Here is a 16,651-nt window from a genome sequence, read left to right on the forward strand (position 1 = left end):
GCGTTCCATTAACTTGATTACCAGATCATAATACTCCAGGCTTGGCATGGGATTTCATATTACAGGGACGACAAAAAATAGCCAATGAAATATGATCATTTGATCCCGTTAACATGCAGAGAGTGGCCTGTCTCCATAGGGCTTAGTGTTAGCCTTGAAAAGGAGCGTGGCCGAGGGGAGCTTGGCAGAGAGGCAGGGATAGAGAGCCCAAGTGGCCGAGGGAGGCTCGGCAGAGAGAGAAGCAGGGACAGAGAGCCCAAGTGGCCGAGGGGGGCTCGGCAGAGAGAGAAGCAGGGACAGAGAGCCCAAGCTCTTGCCACACAACAGGGGAGCCTTTTCACAAAAGATAACCTTTGATTGCGGATGACATTTAGCAATTATACACACATGAAGTTGTGATGAATGTTTGTTTGATTTGTCACTGACACCGACACATAGACTAGTTGATGGGCTTCCCCCTCGAGGATTGACACAGCGCCACTGTGTGAACAGACATTCTAGAGCTTTCCAAAGAGTTTCATATCAAGCTGCACAGCAGTGGAGTAGGATAGTGTTGGGGTGGAAATTACACATTCTTGAGGACATGAAACCTTGAGCTTCAGAATGCCTCTGTTTGAAGAACGTATGCACCTACCAGGCTCCAAAAGTGGTGGGTGGGGGGTTGGGGGGCTAGGGTCCCACAAACAAAAGCTATTCCCACACTCCCCACCCCAACTGAATCTGACAGATTCTGGGCCGGGGTCCCAAACCCGGTCGGACAGATGCCGCATCCGCATGCAAGAGCTTAATACGCCCAGCGTGAGTTGTTCCTTGGGACAGAATAATTGGGATTTGGATTTTATGGGGAATCAGTGCATAGTTGAACATGACCAGAAAGCATTCATCAAGAGGCCATCACGCAAATTGAGTGCATTTGACACACAGAGGTTAAAGACATTTGTGTGGTTGTCAGGCCAGCGCACTGGTGTGAAATCAATGCCAAATCACATGGAATGAGTGGCATGTCTTTAGGGAAAAGCCGTTGCTAAACACAATGAAAATGGTGAAACATTTTTTGGGACATTGGCATGGGTTTGGTGTTTCTCAGAGAAGGGCGACGACGGGGTGTCGGCTGTTGCACGGTATAGAACTTCAATTACTTTCTGAACCCAAAATAAACCTCAATGTGAGGCTTGTCACCAGAGAAAGGAGGAGAAATGTATCGTAAAGCTATAAAGAATTTTCTGATGATGTACAATGCGTGACACAGGGTCTGCAAAATGTATATAGCTACTGCGCTAATAGCATTTTCCCACCAAAAACCAATGTACAGCAAAGTAGCTGCAGCATTCTTTACATTTCAGGCGGGGAGTAGACCTACATTGATTTTCATTGGTTTTTGGCTAGAAAATACCAATATTTAGAGTTGGTGACAGCTTAGATAAACAAAATCAAAGTGTGGAGATCGCAATCTCTAATTTTCCATAGACACAGTGTTCAAGCTAAGGAAACATTCAAAATGTATTTTGTAATTTGGGTGAACTATCCCTTTAAATAAATTATTATCTGTATTGAATCTTGATTGGTCTAAATTCGTTCAGTCATACTGTGTGTAGTGTAAACACAAATGTCACTTGACAGTTGCGCAATTGACCTTTTATGAACATGTTCCTAAACTTTAATGGTTGATGGTATATTTGTCACAGGAAACAAACCTGACAAAGGAATGTAGAGAATGCAGGATCTCAGACAGTCCCACAAGCCTTCCAACTATATGCCAGCTATGTGGTAGTAGTGGGGTTTTGCTCCACCTCAGGACAATGTGGTCGCGTTCATTAGTCACCAAATGGAAGAAAGTGGACTAAAACAGGCAAGGACTGCCTGGATTTGCAGTTTGTTTTCCACTGCAAATCAAATGTCATCAAATCTCACTAGTCACATGCGCCAAATACAACAGTAGACCTTAAAGTGAAATGCTTACTTACAAGCCCTTAACCAACAATGCAGTTTTTAGAAAAATAAGTGTTAAGTAAAAAATAACAAATAACAAATAATTAAAGAGCAGCAGTAAAATAACAGTAGCGAGGCTATATACAGGGGGTACCAATACAGAGTCAATGTGCGGGGGCACAGGTTAGTCAAGGAAATTGAGGTAATATGTAAATGTAGGTAGAGTTAAAGTGACCATGCATAGATAATAAACAGAGTAGCAGCAGCGTAAAAGAGGGGCCTGGGTAGCCCTTTGATTAGCTGTTCAGGAGTCTTATGGCTTGGGGATAGAAGCTGTTAAGAAGCCTTTTGGACCTAGACTTGGCGCTCCGGTACCGCTTGCCATGCGATAGCAGAGAGAACAGTCTATGACTAGGGCTGCTGGAGTCTTTGACCATTTTTAGGGCCTTCCTCTGACACCGCCTGGTATAGAGGTCCTGGATGGCAGGAAGCTTAGCCCCAGTGAAGTACTGGGCCATACACATTACCATCTGTAGTGCCTTGCGTTAGGAGGCCGAGCAGTTGCCATTCTAGGCAGTGATGCAACCAGTCAGGATGCTCTCGATGGTGCAGCTGTAGTACTTTTTGAGGGTCTGATGACCCATGCCAAATCTTTTCAGTCTCCTGAGGGGGAATAGGCTTTGTCATGCTCTTTTCACGACTGTCTTAGCGTGTTTGGACCATGATAGTTTGTTGGTGATGTGGACAACAAGGAACTTGAAGCTCTCAACCTGCTCCACTACAGCCCCGTCGATGAGAATGGGGGCGTGCTCAGTCCTCCTTTTCCTGTAGTCCATAATTATCTCCTTTGTCTTGATCATGTTGAGGGATAGGTTGTTATCCTGGCACCACACGGCCAGGTCTCTGACCTCCTCCCTATAGGCTGTCTCATCGTTGTCGGTGATCAGGCCTACCACTGCTGTGTGGTCTGCAAACTTAATGATGGTGTTGGAGTCGTACCTGGCCATGCAGTCATGGGTGAACAGGGAGTACAGGAGGGGACTGAGCACGCACCCCTGAGGGGCCCTGTGTTGAGGATCAGCGTGGCAGATGTATTGTTACCTACCCTTACCTGGGGGTGGTCCATCAGGAAGTCCAGGATCCAGTTGCAGAGGAAGGTGTTTAGTCCCAGGGTCCTTAACTTAGTGATAAGCTTTGAGGCCACTATGGTGTTGAATGCTGACCTGTAGTCAGTGAATAGCATTCTCACGTAGGTGGGAAAGGGCAGTGTGAAGTGCAATAGAGATTGCATCATCTGTGGATCTATTGGGGCGGTATGCAAATTGGAGTGGGTCTAGGGTTTCTGGGATAATGGTGTTGATGTGAGGCATGACCAGCCTTTCAAAAGCACTTCATGGCTACAGATGTGAGTGCTACGGGTTGGTAGTCATTTAGGCAGGTTACCTTAGTGTTCTTGGGCACAGGGACTATGGTGGTCTGCTTGAAACATGTTGGTATTACAGACTCAATCAGGGACATGTTGAAAATGTCAGTGAAGACACTTGTCAGTTGGTCAGCGCATGCTTGGAGTACCGTCCTGGTAATCCGTCTTGCCCTGCGGCCTTGTGAATGTCGACCTGTTTAAAGGTCTTACTTACATCGGCTACGGATAGCGTGATCACACAGCCGTCCGGAACAGCTGATGCTCTCATGCATGCTTCAGTGTTGCTTGCCTCGAAGCGAGCTTAGAAGTGATTTAGCTCATCAGGTAGGCTCGTGTCACGTGCCTTTGCTTCACCGACGAGCGTCGGAGCTGGTATAGAACGATTCAGTCTTAGTCCTGTGTTGACGCTTTCCCTGTTTGATGGTTCGTCGGAGGGCATAGCCGGATTTCTTATAAGCTTCCGGGTTAGAGTCCCACTCCTTGAAAGCGGCAGCTGTACCCTTTAGCTCAGTATGGATGTTACCTGTAATCCATGGCTTCTGGTTGGGGTATGTACGCACGGTCACTGTGGGTACGACGTCGTCGATGCACTTATTGATGAAGCCAGTGATTGGTGTGGTGTATTCCTCAATGCCATCGGAAGAATCCCGGAACATATTCAAGTCTGTGTGCAGTAAAGGTGGTCTAGAGGTTTTATCCTCTGGTTGCACAATTAACATGCTGGTAGAAATTAAGTAAAACGGATTTAAGTTTCCCCGCATTAATTTCCCCAGCCACTAGGAGCGCCGCCTCTGGATGAGTGTTTTCCTGTTTGCTTATATAGCTCATTGACTGTGGTCTTAGTGCCAGCATCGGTTTGTGTTGGTAAATAGACAGCTACGAAAAATATAGACGAAAACTCTCTTGATGAATAGTGTGGTTTACACCTTATCATGAGATACTCTACCTCAGGCGAGCAAAACCTTGAGACTTCCTTAATATTAGATTTTGTGCACCAGCTGTTGTTTACAAATATACACAGACCGCTACCCCTTGTCTTACCGGAGGCGGCTGTTCTATCTTGCCGATGCAGCGTAAAACCCGCCAGTTGTATGTTATCCATGTCGTCGTTCAGCCACGACTAGTTGAAGCATAAGATATTACAGTTTTTAATGTCCCGTTGGTAAGATATTCATGATCGTAGCTTGTCTATTTTGTTATCCAATAATTGTATGTTGGCTAATAGGACTGATGGTCGAGGCAGTTGGATCCTTACAACGCACCCCGACCTACGTCCCCTATGTCTCCGTCTCTTTCTCAGGCGAATGACGGGGATTTGGGCCTTGTCGGGTGTCTGAAGTAAATCCTTTGTGTCTAACTCGTTAAAGAAAAAATGATTAGTCCAGTACGAGGTGAATAATCGGTGTCCTGATTTCCAGAAGGTCTTTTCGGTCATAAGAGACGGTGGCAGAAATATTATGTAGAAAATAAGTTACAAATAGCGAGAGAAAAAAAACACACACAAAATAGCACAATTGGTTGGGAGCCTGTAAAACAGCAGCCATCCCCTCCAGCGACATCCATTTTCTGTTACGTGCCCTAATGAACGACTGTCTTGTTTGCGCTTGGAAACCTTTGGCTTGCCTACACCCCAAAGTATTTGGTCCCAGATTGAAGCAGCAACCTTGGGCCTGAAGAAGATACAGTATGTGTGGTTGGTGATAATGGTGTGGCAAACTAATAGATAAAACCTCTTGCATTTGTACCTTTTGTGAACCACTGGCTGATGAAGAATGACAGTGAGGGTGACCACGGTCGCTGTGGCCCAGTCTTTTTTTTAATACAAGTAATTTGTCGCTAAATGATGCCAAGTCAGTGTTTAATCTGGTTCTACCCTAACTGAACCAACATTGTACTGTACCTGTAGATTGGTCCTTATCCAGTAGGATGAAAACGTTCTGAAGCGGGAGGCTTCATCAATTTGACCAAAAATAAAAAACAAAACACAGATTTCTGCTTTATGCTGTGTGTTGAGTGAGTTATTACATTCCAGGGCCTGGTTTCCCAGAAGTATCTTAAGGCTACGTTCATTTTAGAGCCATATCGGATCCTATGGTTCTAATGACGAATTTACCCATAAACTGCTTTTGAGAAACCGGGCCCTGGACATTTGTAAAACCTGTGAAATGCCTCACAATTACCTTTCTCACTACAGTTGGGTATTAATCCCACTCTTGAGTTTGTACTTCAGACTAGAAAAGCTTTTGTCATTTGAGGGTTGTTGTTAGTAATTGGCTGAGGGTACAGTTTTACAGTTATTTTTTAAATCGCATCTGACAATATAATGGTAAACATCAAAATTGCATCTATAGAAAAGTTAGCGGTCATACGCACATCCTTAATTAGGTGCTGGTGAAAAATAGGGTTAGGGTTGTAGAGAATCGAAGGACCGTGAATGTAAATAAGAAACCTTAGGTGCTGGCTAAATGCTGGTAGCAACCACTACAGGATGTCTGGTCAGAAGAAGGATGAGGGGGTTGTCCAGGTTAAGGGGAGTTTAATGGAAGAAGATGTCCACATTCACACATCACACACACATCTGACCACTCACGGTTCAGATAACTGAGAGTCATGTCCAGTGAGACCTGACATTGACTATTGTTTTGAAAGGAAAGTGGAGAAAGAAAACTTAGGCTATAGCACTGCTATATTATGAATGACATGGCTGTCTAAGCTAGCATAGGTAAGTATATAACAGCAAGGGCTATTCACTACAACAGGTATAAGGCCTAGTCACATGGTATCATGTTTCAGGTAAGACCCAAATGCAGACTGTGTTGAAGTAACAATGCTTATTACAGCAACAGGGGCAGGCAAATGACAGGTCAAGGGAGGCAGGGGTCGATAATCCAGAGTAGTGGGGCAAAGGTACAGGACGGCAGGCAGGCTCAGGGTCAGGGCGGGCAGAAAAGGTCAAAACCGAGAAAAACAGGAAGAATCAATAGACAGGAACAGAGGGAAAAGCGCTGGTAGGCTTGACAAAACAAAACCAACTGGCAACAGACAAACAGAGAACACAGGTATAAGTACCCAGGGGATAATGGAGAAAATGGGCGACAGCTGGAGGGGGGTGGAGACAAGCAGAAGGACAGGCGAAACAGATCAGGGCGTGACACATGGCAATAGACTGGCAAATACTGGACTTCTAAAACTGAAACTCAGGCAAATGTGCTCAAATAAACATTACAGTAACATTAAAATGTATACATAATATAATTGCAATGAGCATGAGTGATATATATATATATATATATAGAATAGAAAACAGCTTAGCACTATAAATGAGCAATGCTTAGAAATCGCTAATCGCTAACAGTCATGCTAAAATGCTAATGCATTCCAATGCAAAATGCTAACGGTACTGCTAACGCTAGTGGGAGCATGAGCTAGCTAACAAGCTCAACACATGCTAATTGTACACAATAAACCACAAAATGTAGCTCCACATAACATGACACAGATCTCAAGGCACTTACGTTTAGATGCACGCACAATTAAACATGAGACATACAGGGATTCAGTCCACAGGAGGAAAAGTTCAGCAGGAGGGAAAGTGGAAGTGCTCATCAGGATGGGGAAAGCACGTTTCTGACCACACAGCGTGCTTTGAAATCAACAACAAAGGGCAGCAAGGGTAGACAGTCACTGAGAGGAATGACGTGAATACTTGTGGTCATCCAGAGAGGAAGAAATGTAGACCAGAAGGCCTGTCTTTTGGTTTACCTAGCCGCCCCGTCACAAAAGGTGCTTGAGGTCACCAGACCAGGGCGAATGATACTGTGGAGGCCAGTGCAGGCTGTGAAGCAGCGCTGGAAGAGGGGAGCCAACAAGCCAGCGGTGGTGGATCCGGTGACGGCTGCCCCCTCTGCCTAGGAACAGGCAATAGGAGTACCTCAATGGTGAAGGCTTATAAGAGCCCCAGGGGAGGAGCAGGAGTCCTATTGACCCCTGGCAAGGTGTCAGCTGAAGACACCAGGACTGGAGACTGCAGGGCCACAGCGGCAGATATAATTACAGTGACCTAAACATCGATATTACGAAATTCATTATTATGTTTCTCATAAACATATAAGTTAAATTGTCATGTTTATTTAGTATGTTCACAGTATAAAGTTCTTAAGAAGTTGAAACACCTGTTGAATAAACTAAAATAAAGGTAAATGAACACAAATGCATCAAGGTAACCCACCTAAATGAATATCGCCCCGTAGCACTCACATCATTAATTTTAAGGAATTAACATGGTCCACACACACCCACACAGTTGTGAAAAGGGCATGACAATGCCTAGACTGTTCTCTCTGCTACTGCACAACAAGCGGTACGAGTGCACCAGGTCTGGAACAAACAGGACCCTGAAAAGATACCCCACAAGCCATAAGACTGCTACCGCTTACACATAGACTGGTACCCACACACATAACATGCTCACACATTCATACTGACCCCCCCCCCCCCACACACACACACATGTTTTATCGTTAACACACACACACATGTTTTATCTTTAACACACACACACACACACACACACACACACACACACACACACTTTCATACTCACCACATACGCTGCTGCTACAGCTCAGTCTATTATCTATCCTGTTGCCTAGTGAGTTTACCCCTACCTATATGTAAATAGCTACCTCAATGACCTCGTACACCTGCACATCGACACAGTACTGGTACTCCCTGTATATAGCCATGTTATTTTTACTATGTTATGTTATTGTTATTCATTATTTACTGTGTATTTATTCCTCATGTCACTATTTATATTTTATATGTTTTATCTTTAACTCTGCATTGCTGGAAAAGGACCTGTAAGTAAGCATTTCATTGTTAGTCTACACCTGTTGTTTACAAAGCATGTGACAAATAACATTTCATTTGATTCTACCCTGTCAATGATCAAACGATGACACCTTTGTAAGCCTCAATGACCAAAACAACCCTGGTATAAATTACCATGAGTGAGGAGGTGTGTGGGCATGTTTCATGTGTTCAGGCCCACGTGAGCAGGACGTGTAGAAGCTACAGGAAGTCTGAGTGGCTATGAATAGCGCTTGGTGATGGATTGAATCCACATTGACAGGAAATTGTTTTCTCCCCAAGGCTCAAAGATCCACTCTGCTCTCTGTTTTTTTTAGAAAGAAAATACCCTGCTTGCCCAACTACCGATTTCTGGGAAAACAAACTTTTTTGCTGAGTTTGCACGCTCAAAATCACAGTCTGAAACGGTCCATGTTCAAGAGTTTTTGATTGTTAAATCAAGATAGCTCGGCATTGACTTTCATGTTTGTGGAGGTAATGTTTTGGGGGAATTTTATACAGTAAACAGAACACTGAATAAGGAGTACTCCTCTATGTGATGTATTTGACACTAACATAAAACTCCCTGAATATCATGCACTATAGGTCATAATAGCACATACTATTCCTACATAAAAGCATTGGTGTAACCTACATGTAATGCACTTTGAATCAAGAAGAACAATCCCTTTATATCAAGAGGAAAACCATATCAACGGTTTCATTTGAGGGCTGATATTTTCAACAATGTACATGACATGAATACAGTGAAGGGGAAAAGTACTGTATTTCCAAATAAGAATATACTTCACATGATGTGAGTCTGTGTTGAAGCCTTCAAGCCCAATATTTATTTGCTGTTAGGACCTTAAACTCAATTGTGCCATTACATAACTTGAATAACAAAAGATAGATTCAGGGGGACATGCAATGTGCAGGTTCACAAAGCTGACACTCTGCCCAGACCAACGGTTGCCCTAGAAAAAGAGGAAGACACTGAACTGGTTGGTCATGGCCAGAGACCTCCCTGGTGCTTTGGGACAAGCTCTGCAGTTTATACTGATAAGTAAATATCAGAACAGAATACTGATGTATTCAAAAGAGAAATAATTATATTACTAGTTATAAGTTCTGTTTGTTTTGTTCATTTATGTAGGCCTAAGGCTAAACCATAGAACAACAATAACAACAATCTTTATTCAAAGTATTTATGTGTTCAATGTAGACCTATGTTTGTTTTACTTAGTGATTTATGAAACTTCCAGTTAGTAGGTCAAATTTCCCATCAGTTTACAACCTTTACAAACACGTGTTCATTGTTAAGTGTTTCTTGTTTTCTATTGGTTGAGATTATTGGTGGCTAATTGACAGGTGTTTTTACTGCGCTAAATAGCTCAAATAGAGCTGTTAACACAGGCAGCACAATTCTGATATTTTGCCAAATTATTGGCAAAAGAGCAGATCTGATTAGTCAAAACGCTCAGAATTGGGTTGCCTGTGAAAATGCAGCATTCTTGTGCCCGTTTTGTGTTCTGTTTCATGTATTTTAACGTGAGTGTTCCCTGGGTGTGTTTTCAGCTACCAATGGTTTGTAGTTATGTATGGTTTAACTTTCTCTGCAGTTTTTAAATACATCTAAAATAAAACTAATAACTTCATTCTGATTAATAATTTGAAGCGTTTTGATGTGATATCACATGCTGCCTGTAACTGGAGTCACGTAGCATTTCTTGTCGATCTTATTTTGAGAGATTTAGACCTTGCGTAAAGTTGCGCAAAATACGCCAACTGAAGCGCATTTTACGGTCGAATGTAAACACCACGGTTCTCTCGCTCCTCCCTCCCTCCCTCCCGACCATCCCCCAATGCCCTCCACTCCCTCTTCATAGAACCTAATAAGTGATCAACTCCGGGACTGAAAATGGCGACGGCGGGGAGCCGGACCTCGTCGTCGGGAATATATGAGTCGAATAACAGCACAAACGTTGAAAGCGGTCTTCAAGGAAATACAAGCACCCCTAGTCTTCCAAGCAGTCACGGAAAGACGAAGAGCAGTACCGGGGAAAACTCACAATGGAGACGTAAAGATCTACGCAAAGTCCGAAGTGTGGATCTGGATAAACCTGAGTCGCTGCTCCTATCTCCTGAGACTGGGACGGCTCCGATATCTGCGCAGCTTCACTTCTTGTCCATTTCCTCGCCTGGTGCGGTCCAGGCTACTTTATTACAGAAAACTCCCCACATTCAGCAGAGCAACTCACTAACTGATCACCCTCTCTCGGATAAAACGACTAATAGTTTGTCTACAGCCGCTCAGGAATTGTTGAAAAGTTCTTTGAAAAACAGCAGCGACCATCTCAGTCCGGATAATGGTGCAACCGTAACTTCAGAAGTTAATACTACACAACATAGGTAAGCTGTACATACAGGACTGACTCAGTGCATGGATTGTTTGATCATCGTTATACTTTTTATCTTGTTGGTTGGATTCTGTCAGTTGCAGATGTAGCTAGTTACTTTGATGCACAGTTTCATATTAATTTGTGAGATTTCCTCATCTTGGCGCACGTTTCTATCAGTTTTTTAATCTTGCAATAGCGATTTATGAAATGCAAGTGCGTGTTTACTGTAAACATTGTTTTTATGACAACAAAACGTTTTTATTGGTTTATAAATAATTAATTAATAATGGTTATGGGTCTTATGTAGGCTTTTTTTTTTCAAAAGCGTAGGTCAAAATTTCAAAGACCAGAGAATTCAAGGTCGGTAATTCTCCAACTTGTATCATGTTATTCGTCACATGCTCCGAATACAACAGGTGTACCTTAACGTGGAACGCTTTCTTACAAGCCCTCCTGTAGAAGGACCATTTGTGTAGGCTATGTGTCATTTGGAAGTAGAGGCAAAGTGTCTATTTACAGATGTGCCACGGTCAGCAGCACTAGGTTGCACTACCAATAGGTTTTCTGAGTAAGAAATGTAAATGTTATCACGTTACACATAGAAAAACACATGTGAAAAGCAGCTAATATTTTAACGGAATTGTTTTTATTATTAAAAAGTTAATGGTGAAAGACATTCTGTGTGACATCAGATTTACAGTAGGTCAAGTGCTTCAAGCAGGTATCCCAATTCTGCTGGTTTTCCATTTTATAGAACATCCTTTTATGCAATGTTTTACAATTCAAATTCATTTGTTTTCCTGTGTACTGTGATCACACACAGTTCTGTAATGGTTGCTATTAAAAATCAGCCAACTTCTATATATTTCCTTTTGTGAGTAGTGTTTAACAATCAACATCTAGTGTCAATTATTTTTATTTAACCTTTTATTTAACTAGGCAAGTCAGTTAAGAACAAATTATTGTTTACAACGACGGCCTACCGGGAAACAGTGGGTTAACTGTCTTGTTCAGGGGCAGAAGGACAGATTTTTACCTTGTCAGCTCAGGGATTCAATCCACCAACCATTCGGTTACTAGTCCAACACTCTAACCGCTAGGCTACCTGCTGGTTACTAGTCCAACACTCTAACCGCTAGGCTACTTGCTGGTTACTGGTCCAACACTCTAACCGCTAGGCTACCTGCTGGTTACTGGCCCAACACTCTAACCGCTAGGCTACCTGCTGGTTACTGGCCCAACACTCTAACCGCTAGGCTACCTGCTGGTTACTGGCCCAACACTCTAACCGCTAGGCTACCTGCTGGTTACTAGTCCAACACTCTAACCGCTAGGCTACCTGCTGGTTACTAGTCCAACACTCTAACCGCTAGGCTACCTGCTGGTTACTAGTCCAACACTCTAACCGCTAGGCTACCTGCTGGTTACTAGTCCAACACTCTAACCGCTAGGCTACCTGCTGGTTACTAGTCCAACACTCTAACCGCTAGGCTACCTGCTGGTTACTAGTCCAACACTCTAACCGCTAGGCTACCTGCTGGTTACTAGTCCAACACTCTAACCGCTAGGCTACCTGGTTCAAGGTGGGGTGGGTATTCTCCTAAACTAACATGGAATTGTTTTAAGATGGTCATACCATGGATCATTTAGCTATTTGATTTATCATTTTAGGACCCCTGTAAGTATCAAACAAAATATTTAAAACGCTTTTGATAAAATATTTTATTTGGCCTTTACTGCTATAGCCCATAGAAACGCATTGAATAACACAGTCATAAATGGCGAAACAGACACTCACAAGGTTTTCAAGTGTCTGTCCTATGTCTAGGAGATATAAGAAATCTCAGCAAAAATGTTTGTTTTTTGGACACATATTTAACCACCATTGTGTTCGTGAGAGTCTTCCCTTTCCATAGTGGAGTCATATTAGTTTGTAGCCCAAACGGTTCGGACGCTACAGACAGAAGTTGGCACATTGGCGGTACCGACTTCAGACGGGCTGTAGAGCAGAACGGAGGACACCATCGTGGTGGTCATAGTTAGTAGGCCAAACCATTCAGATGTTACAGACATTTTTGTGAGAACAATTCTGGTGATGTCCCCTGGTCTGACAAACAGCACTGTTAAAACTAGCAGATTTTGATGGGGATTTTTGTATTATGTTAAATAGGTTGCTGCACGGCTGCGTCAATAGACTCTTAAGGATTAATGATTGACATGGGTGTATTGACAGGCAGCCCAATTCTGATATTTTCACATCTTTTCACATCAGCTCTTTTTTCAGAGCTGAACTGATAGGTCTTTTGACCAATTACTGAAAACATTTTTTTATCAGACTTCCTTTCTCAACACAGCCATATAGCGCAAAGATCAGCCCAGGATGAATGACAGCTTTTTAGAAAGAAAGATTGTGAGATGAGAATTTGTTGCAACATGAGACATTGGCTTTTGGAACGGCACAGATAATGAAAGATGAATAGGACGTTGAAAGCTAAAGAAATGGATGGAAAGAGAGCTGGATTCTATTGTGGTGTTTCTTGTCCGGGATAATGGGCTAAGGCAAACCATCGGTATCCGCTCACCGCACAAAGGTAAAATTCCAACAAACTGAACTCTACGGTTGGACCTCAGAGGCCCAAGCCCTTTTCTGCACACAATAGTTTCCTGGTTGAACTTTAGTCCTCTCTCTACTGATCCTTGGGCCAATGAAATATAGAGACAATAATGAATGTTAAGTATATATTATACCCTTTTTTTTTTCATTTAGTGGAGCAAGACATCACAAGCCAAACCCATAATTGGCATATTTTATTTAGTGAGGCATCATCATTGTGTCACTGGCTTGCAGGGACTTGCATTACAGAAAGCATACAAGTAAACACAATCCCATATCAGATATTTTATTACACTTAAAAACTGATGAATGCTAAAGAAGTTGAGTGAAATATCTTAGTCATGAGTTTGTCAGAGTTTACATAGATATGTACTACATGACCAAAAGTGTGTGGACATCTGCTCATCGAACATCTCATTCCAAAATCATGGGCATTAATATGAAGTTGGTTCCCCTTAGCTGCTATAACAGCCTCCACTCTTCTGGGAAGGCTTTCCACTAGATGTTGGAACATTGCTGCGGGAACTTGCTTCCATACAGCCACAAGAGCAATAGTAAGGTTGAGCACTGATGTTGGGTGATTAGGCCTGGCTCGCAGTCGGCATTCCAATTCATCCCAAAGGTGTTCGATGGGCTCTGTGCAGGCCAGTCAAGTTCTTCCACACTGATCTCGACAAACCATTTCTGTATGGACCTCGCTTTGTGCACGGGGACATTGTCATGCTGAAACAGGAAAGGGCGTTCCCCAAACTGTTGCCACAAAGTTGGAAGGACAGAATCGTCTAGAATGTCATTGTATGCTGTAGCGTTTAGATTTCCCTCCACTGGAACTAAGGGGCCTAGCCCGAACCATGGAAAAACAGCCCCAGACCAATATTCCTTCTCCACCAAACTTTACACTTGGCACAATTCATTTCGGCAAGTAGCATTCTCTTGGCATCCGCCAAACCCAGATTAGTCTGTCGAACTCGGCAATGGAAACCAATTTCATGAAGCTCCTGATAAACAGTTATTGTGCTGACGTTGCTTCCAGAGGCAGTTTGGAACTCGGTAGTGAGTGTTGCAACTGAGGACAGCCGATTTTTCGGCGGTTCTGTGAGCTTGTGTGGCCTACTACTTCGCGGCTGAGCCGTTGTTCCTCCTAGACGTTTCCACTTCACAATAACAGCGCTTACAGTTAACTGGGGCAGCTCTAGCAGGGCAGAAATTTGACTAACTGACTTGCTGGAAAAGTGCCATCCTATGACGGTGCCACATTGAAAGTCACTGAGCTCTTCAGTAAGGCCATTCTACTGCCAATGTTTGTCTATAGAGATTGCATAGATGTGTGCTCAATTTTTATACACCTGTCAGCAACAGGTGTGGCGGAAATGGCTGAATCCACTAATTTGAAGGAGTGTCCACATACTTTTGTGTATATTGTGTAGTTTCAATATTAGCCATAATTAGGCTAATGCTCAGGCAAATGCCTTTAGGCTTCCACATCCTATTGAAATGCTCTAGCTGGACACGTTGCGTGCTTTCAAGGACGGCTGGTGTGTTGTACTCCACCCCAGCATTCACATATTGTAGAAGCCACATCGTGATTTTGAGTCGGATAAAGTGAAACGCCTCGGTTTGCATCAGCAAACTGAATCGCTCACATGTTGCCTCAGGAATATTAAAGAGGGTCATTGAGTTTTATGGAGCTATTCGTAGCTGTTTTGTCCTCTCTGAACAACCCTTGCTGGTAGAAGATGAGCCATCCGACAGGTGTTGCTGACGTTTCAGAAAGCAGGTGTGTTAAGTCAGAACCTCGTTGACTACTCGTAAACTACAGTTGTCTTACTGACGAGAGATCAAAAGAGAATTTAGTCAAACGTCTCTTTCTCCTCTGGCTGACACGGTTTCTTAGGATTTAAATAATTCTTCCCTTGCTATCTACAGTGACGGTTACACATTAAGGTCAGATGTTTCTTTGAACTCTATTTGTATGCTTCACACTAACTACAGGGAAGACTCGATTGGGCACACTGAATGTCTCATGTCTCGCAAGGCCCCTTATTTAAAGATGCACTATGCAGAAATCGCTCCTCCATTTCCTGGTTGCAAAAATTCTAATAGTTCACTTAATTTCAGTTTGTGACAAAACCAAGTAATATTTAGTGTAGAGAGTGGTTTAGATGGTACAATGACTGAAATATATTTTCCATAACCCAAAATATTGTTTTCAGCTGTTTGAAGCTGGTGTACAAAACTGAAAGTAAAAGACGCAAAAACAAAACTTAAGAACGGGAAGCATAGAAATAGTGCACATAGAACATATCTATCACTTCTTAGACTTGCTTTCAATGAGAATGAAAGATCTATAACTCAAATTTCTATGTGAATTTTGGTTGGGTCGGCCAAAAAGTTCCATATTGCAGCTTTAATTCATAGAGGCCTAATCAAAGTTAGTATCTGAGGGAGATGATATAATGGTAGGTACGATACAGTATGTGGCCTACCTTTTTTGGAGGAGTTTCATGGCTTCACCGTGTATGTTGTATTATTTATCCAGTTGGTGCCCTACATATCCTGTCTACATTGTGAGGTTGAGGTCTAATGGAGGAGAGAAGCTATCACTTGCACTGCCTAGGGCCAGAACATCCCCCAACCACGTCCTCAGCAGGTCACTCAAACAAGAAAAGCTGCACCTCCGTTGGCTTTTCGTCCATATTTTCTCAGCTTGGCCATTTTAAGTTATTGGAGCTCTTGCTTGGCTCTGTGGTATGTTTACAATGAAACTGGACACAATTCACCAGGGCCTTAACCTCAACTGACCAGTTGGCACTTGAAAGGCTGATGGTAGTGGAACCTGACTATTGTGCTTTTTGCTTCTGAAGGGCAGAGGTTTCCTTTGGAAAAGAAGAAGCTGGTATGTGGCCAATGGGTGTTCCCTACCCACGGGGTCGCAATTAATTTGTTTGCATTTCCAGCGGATGTGGCAGGAGTTCTGACGTTGTGGTTTACAGTAGACCGACAGTCTGATGCAGGATAAGATATGGCCCCCCTGGAAAAGTGTATGCCCTACCATCATGTGTCCAGGCACTCTGCGTTGTGTCGTGCGTAATGACTGAAATATACCACGGCTGTCATCCAGTCAGCATTCAGGGATCGACTAACCCCGTTTATATAGTAGCCTATATCTTGTACTGTAGTTGTCGTTTTGATTAGTGTTTGTACACCTCGTTTAAACTCCTCATAAACTTGGCTGGTAGCTTGTATTCTTAACTGCACAAAACTCCTTGCTATTATCGGCAGTCTCATCAGACCAGAGGTAATTTGTGAAGCACACTTCCTTTGGACTACACCCCTTCCAAAAATCACTAAGTAGACATTTCTGTAGAAAAAAAAAGAGCCTGAAATATCCCCTCTCTGTGCACATTGCTTAAGATCCATAATTGAGTTTCC

The 16,651-nt window shown here is 43.1% G+C and overlaps 1 protein-coding gene across 2 annotated transcripts in view; it reads left to right on the forward strand.

Moving 5' to 3' along the window:
• Positions 1–10,083: 10,083 nt before the first annotated feature.
• The window catches only part of map3k1 (mitogen-activated protein kinase kinase kinase 1, E3 ubiquitin protein ligase), a 60,396-nt gene continuing 53,828 nt past the window's right edge, over positions 10,084–16,651 (forward strand). For both annotated transcript variants that reach the window (XM_014144678.2, XM_014144685.2), the window contains exon 1: positions 10,084–10,615. In XM_014144678.2, coding sequence (XP_014000153.1) covers positions 10,125–10,615 — 491 coding nt within the window. In that variant the 5' untranslated portion in view covers positions 10,084–10,124. The remainder of the gene's footprint in view (positions 10,616–16,651) is intronic.

Source organism: Salmo salar, chromosome ssa01 (genome assembly GCF_905237065.1).
Source record: "Salmo salar chromosome ssa01, Ssal_v3.1, whole genome shotgun sequence".
NCBI lineage: Eukaryota > Metazoa > Chordata > Actinopteri > Salmoniformes > Salmonidae > Salmo > Salmo salar.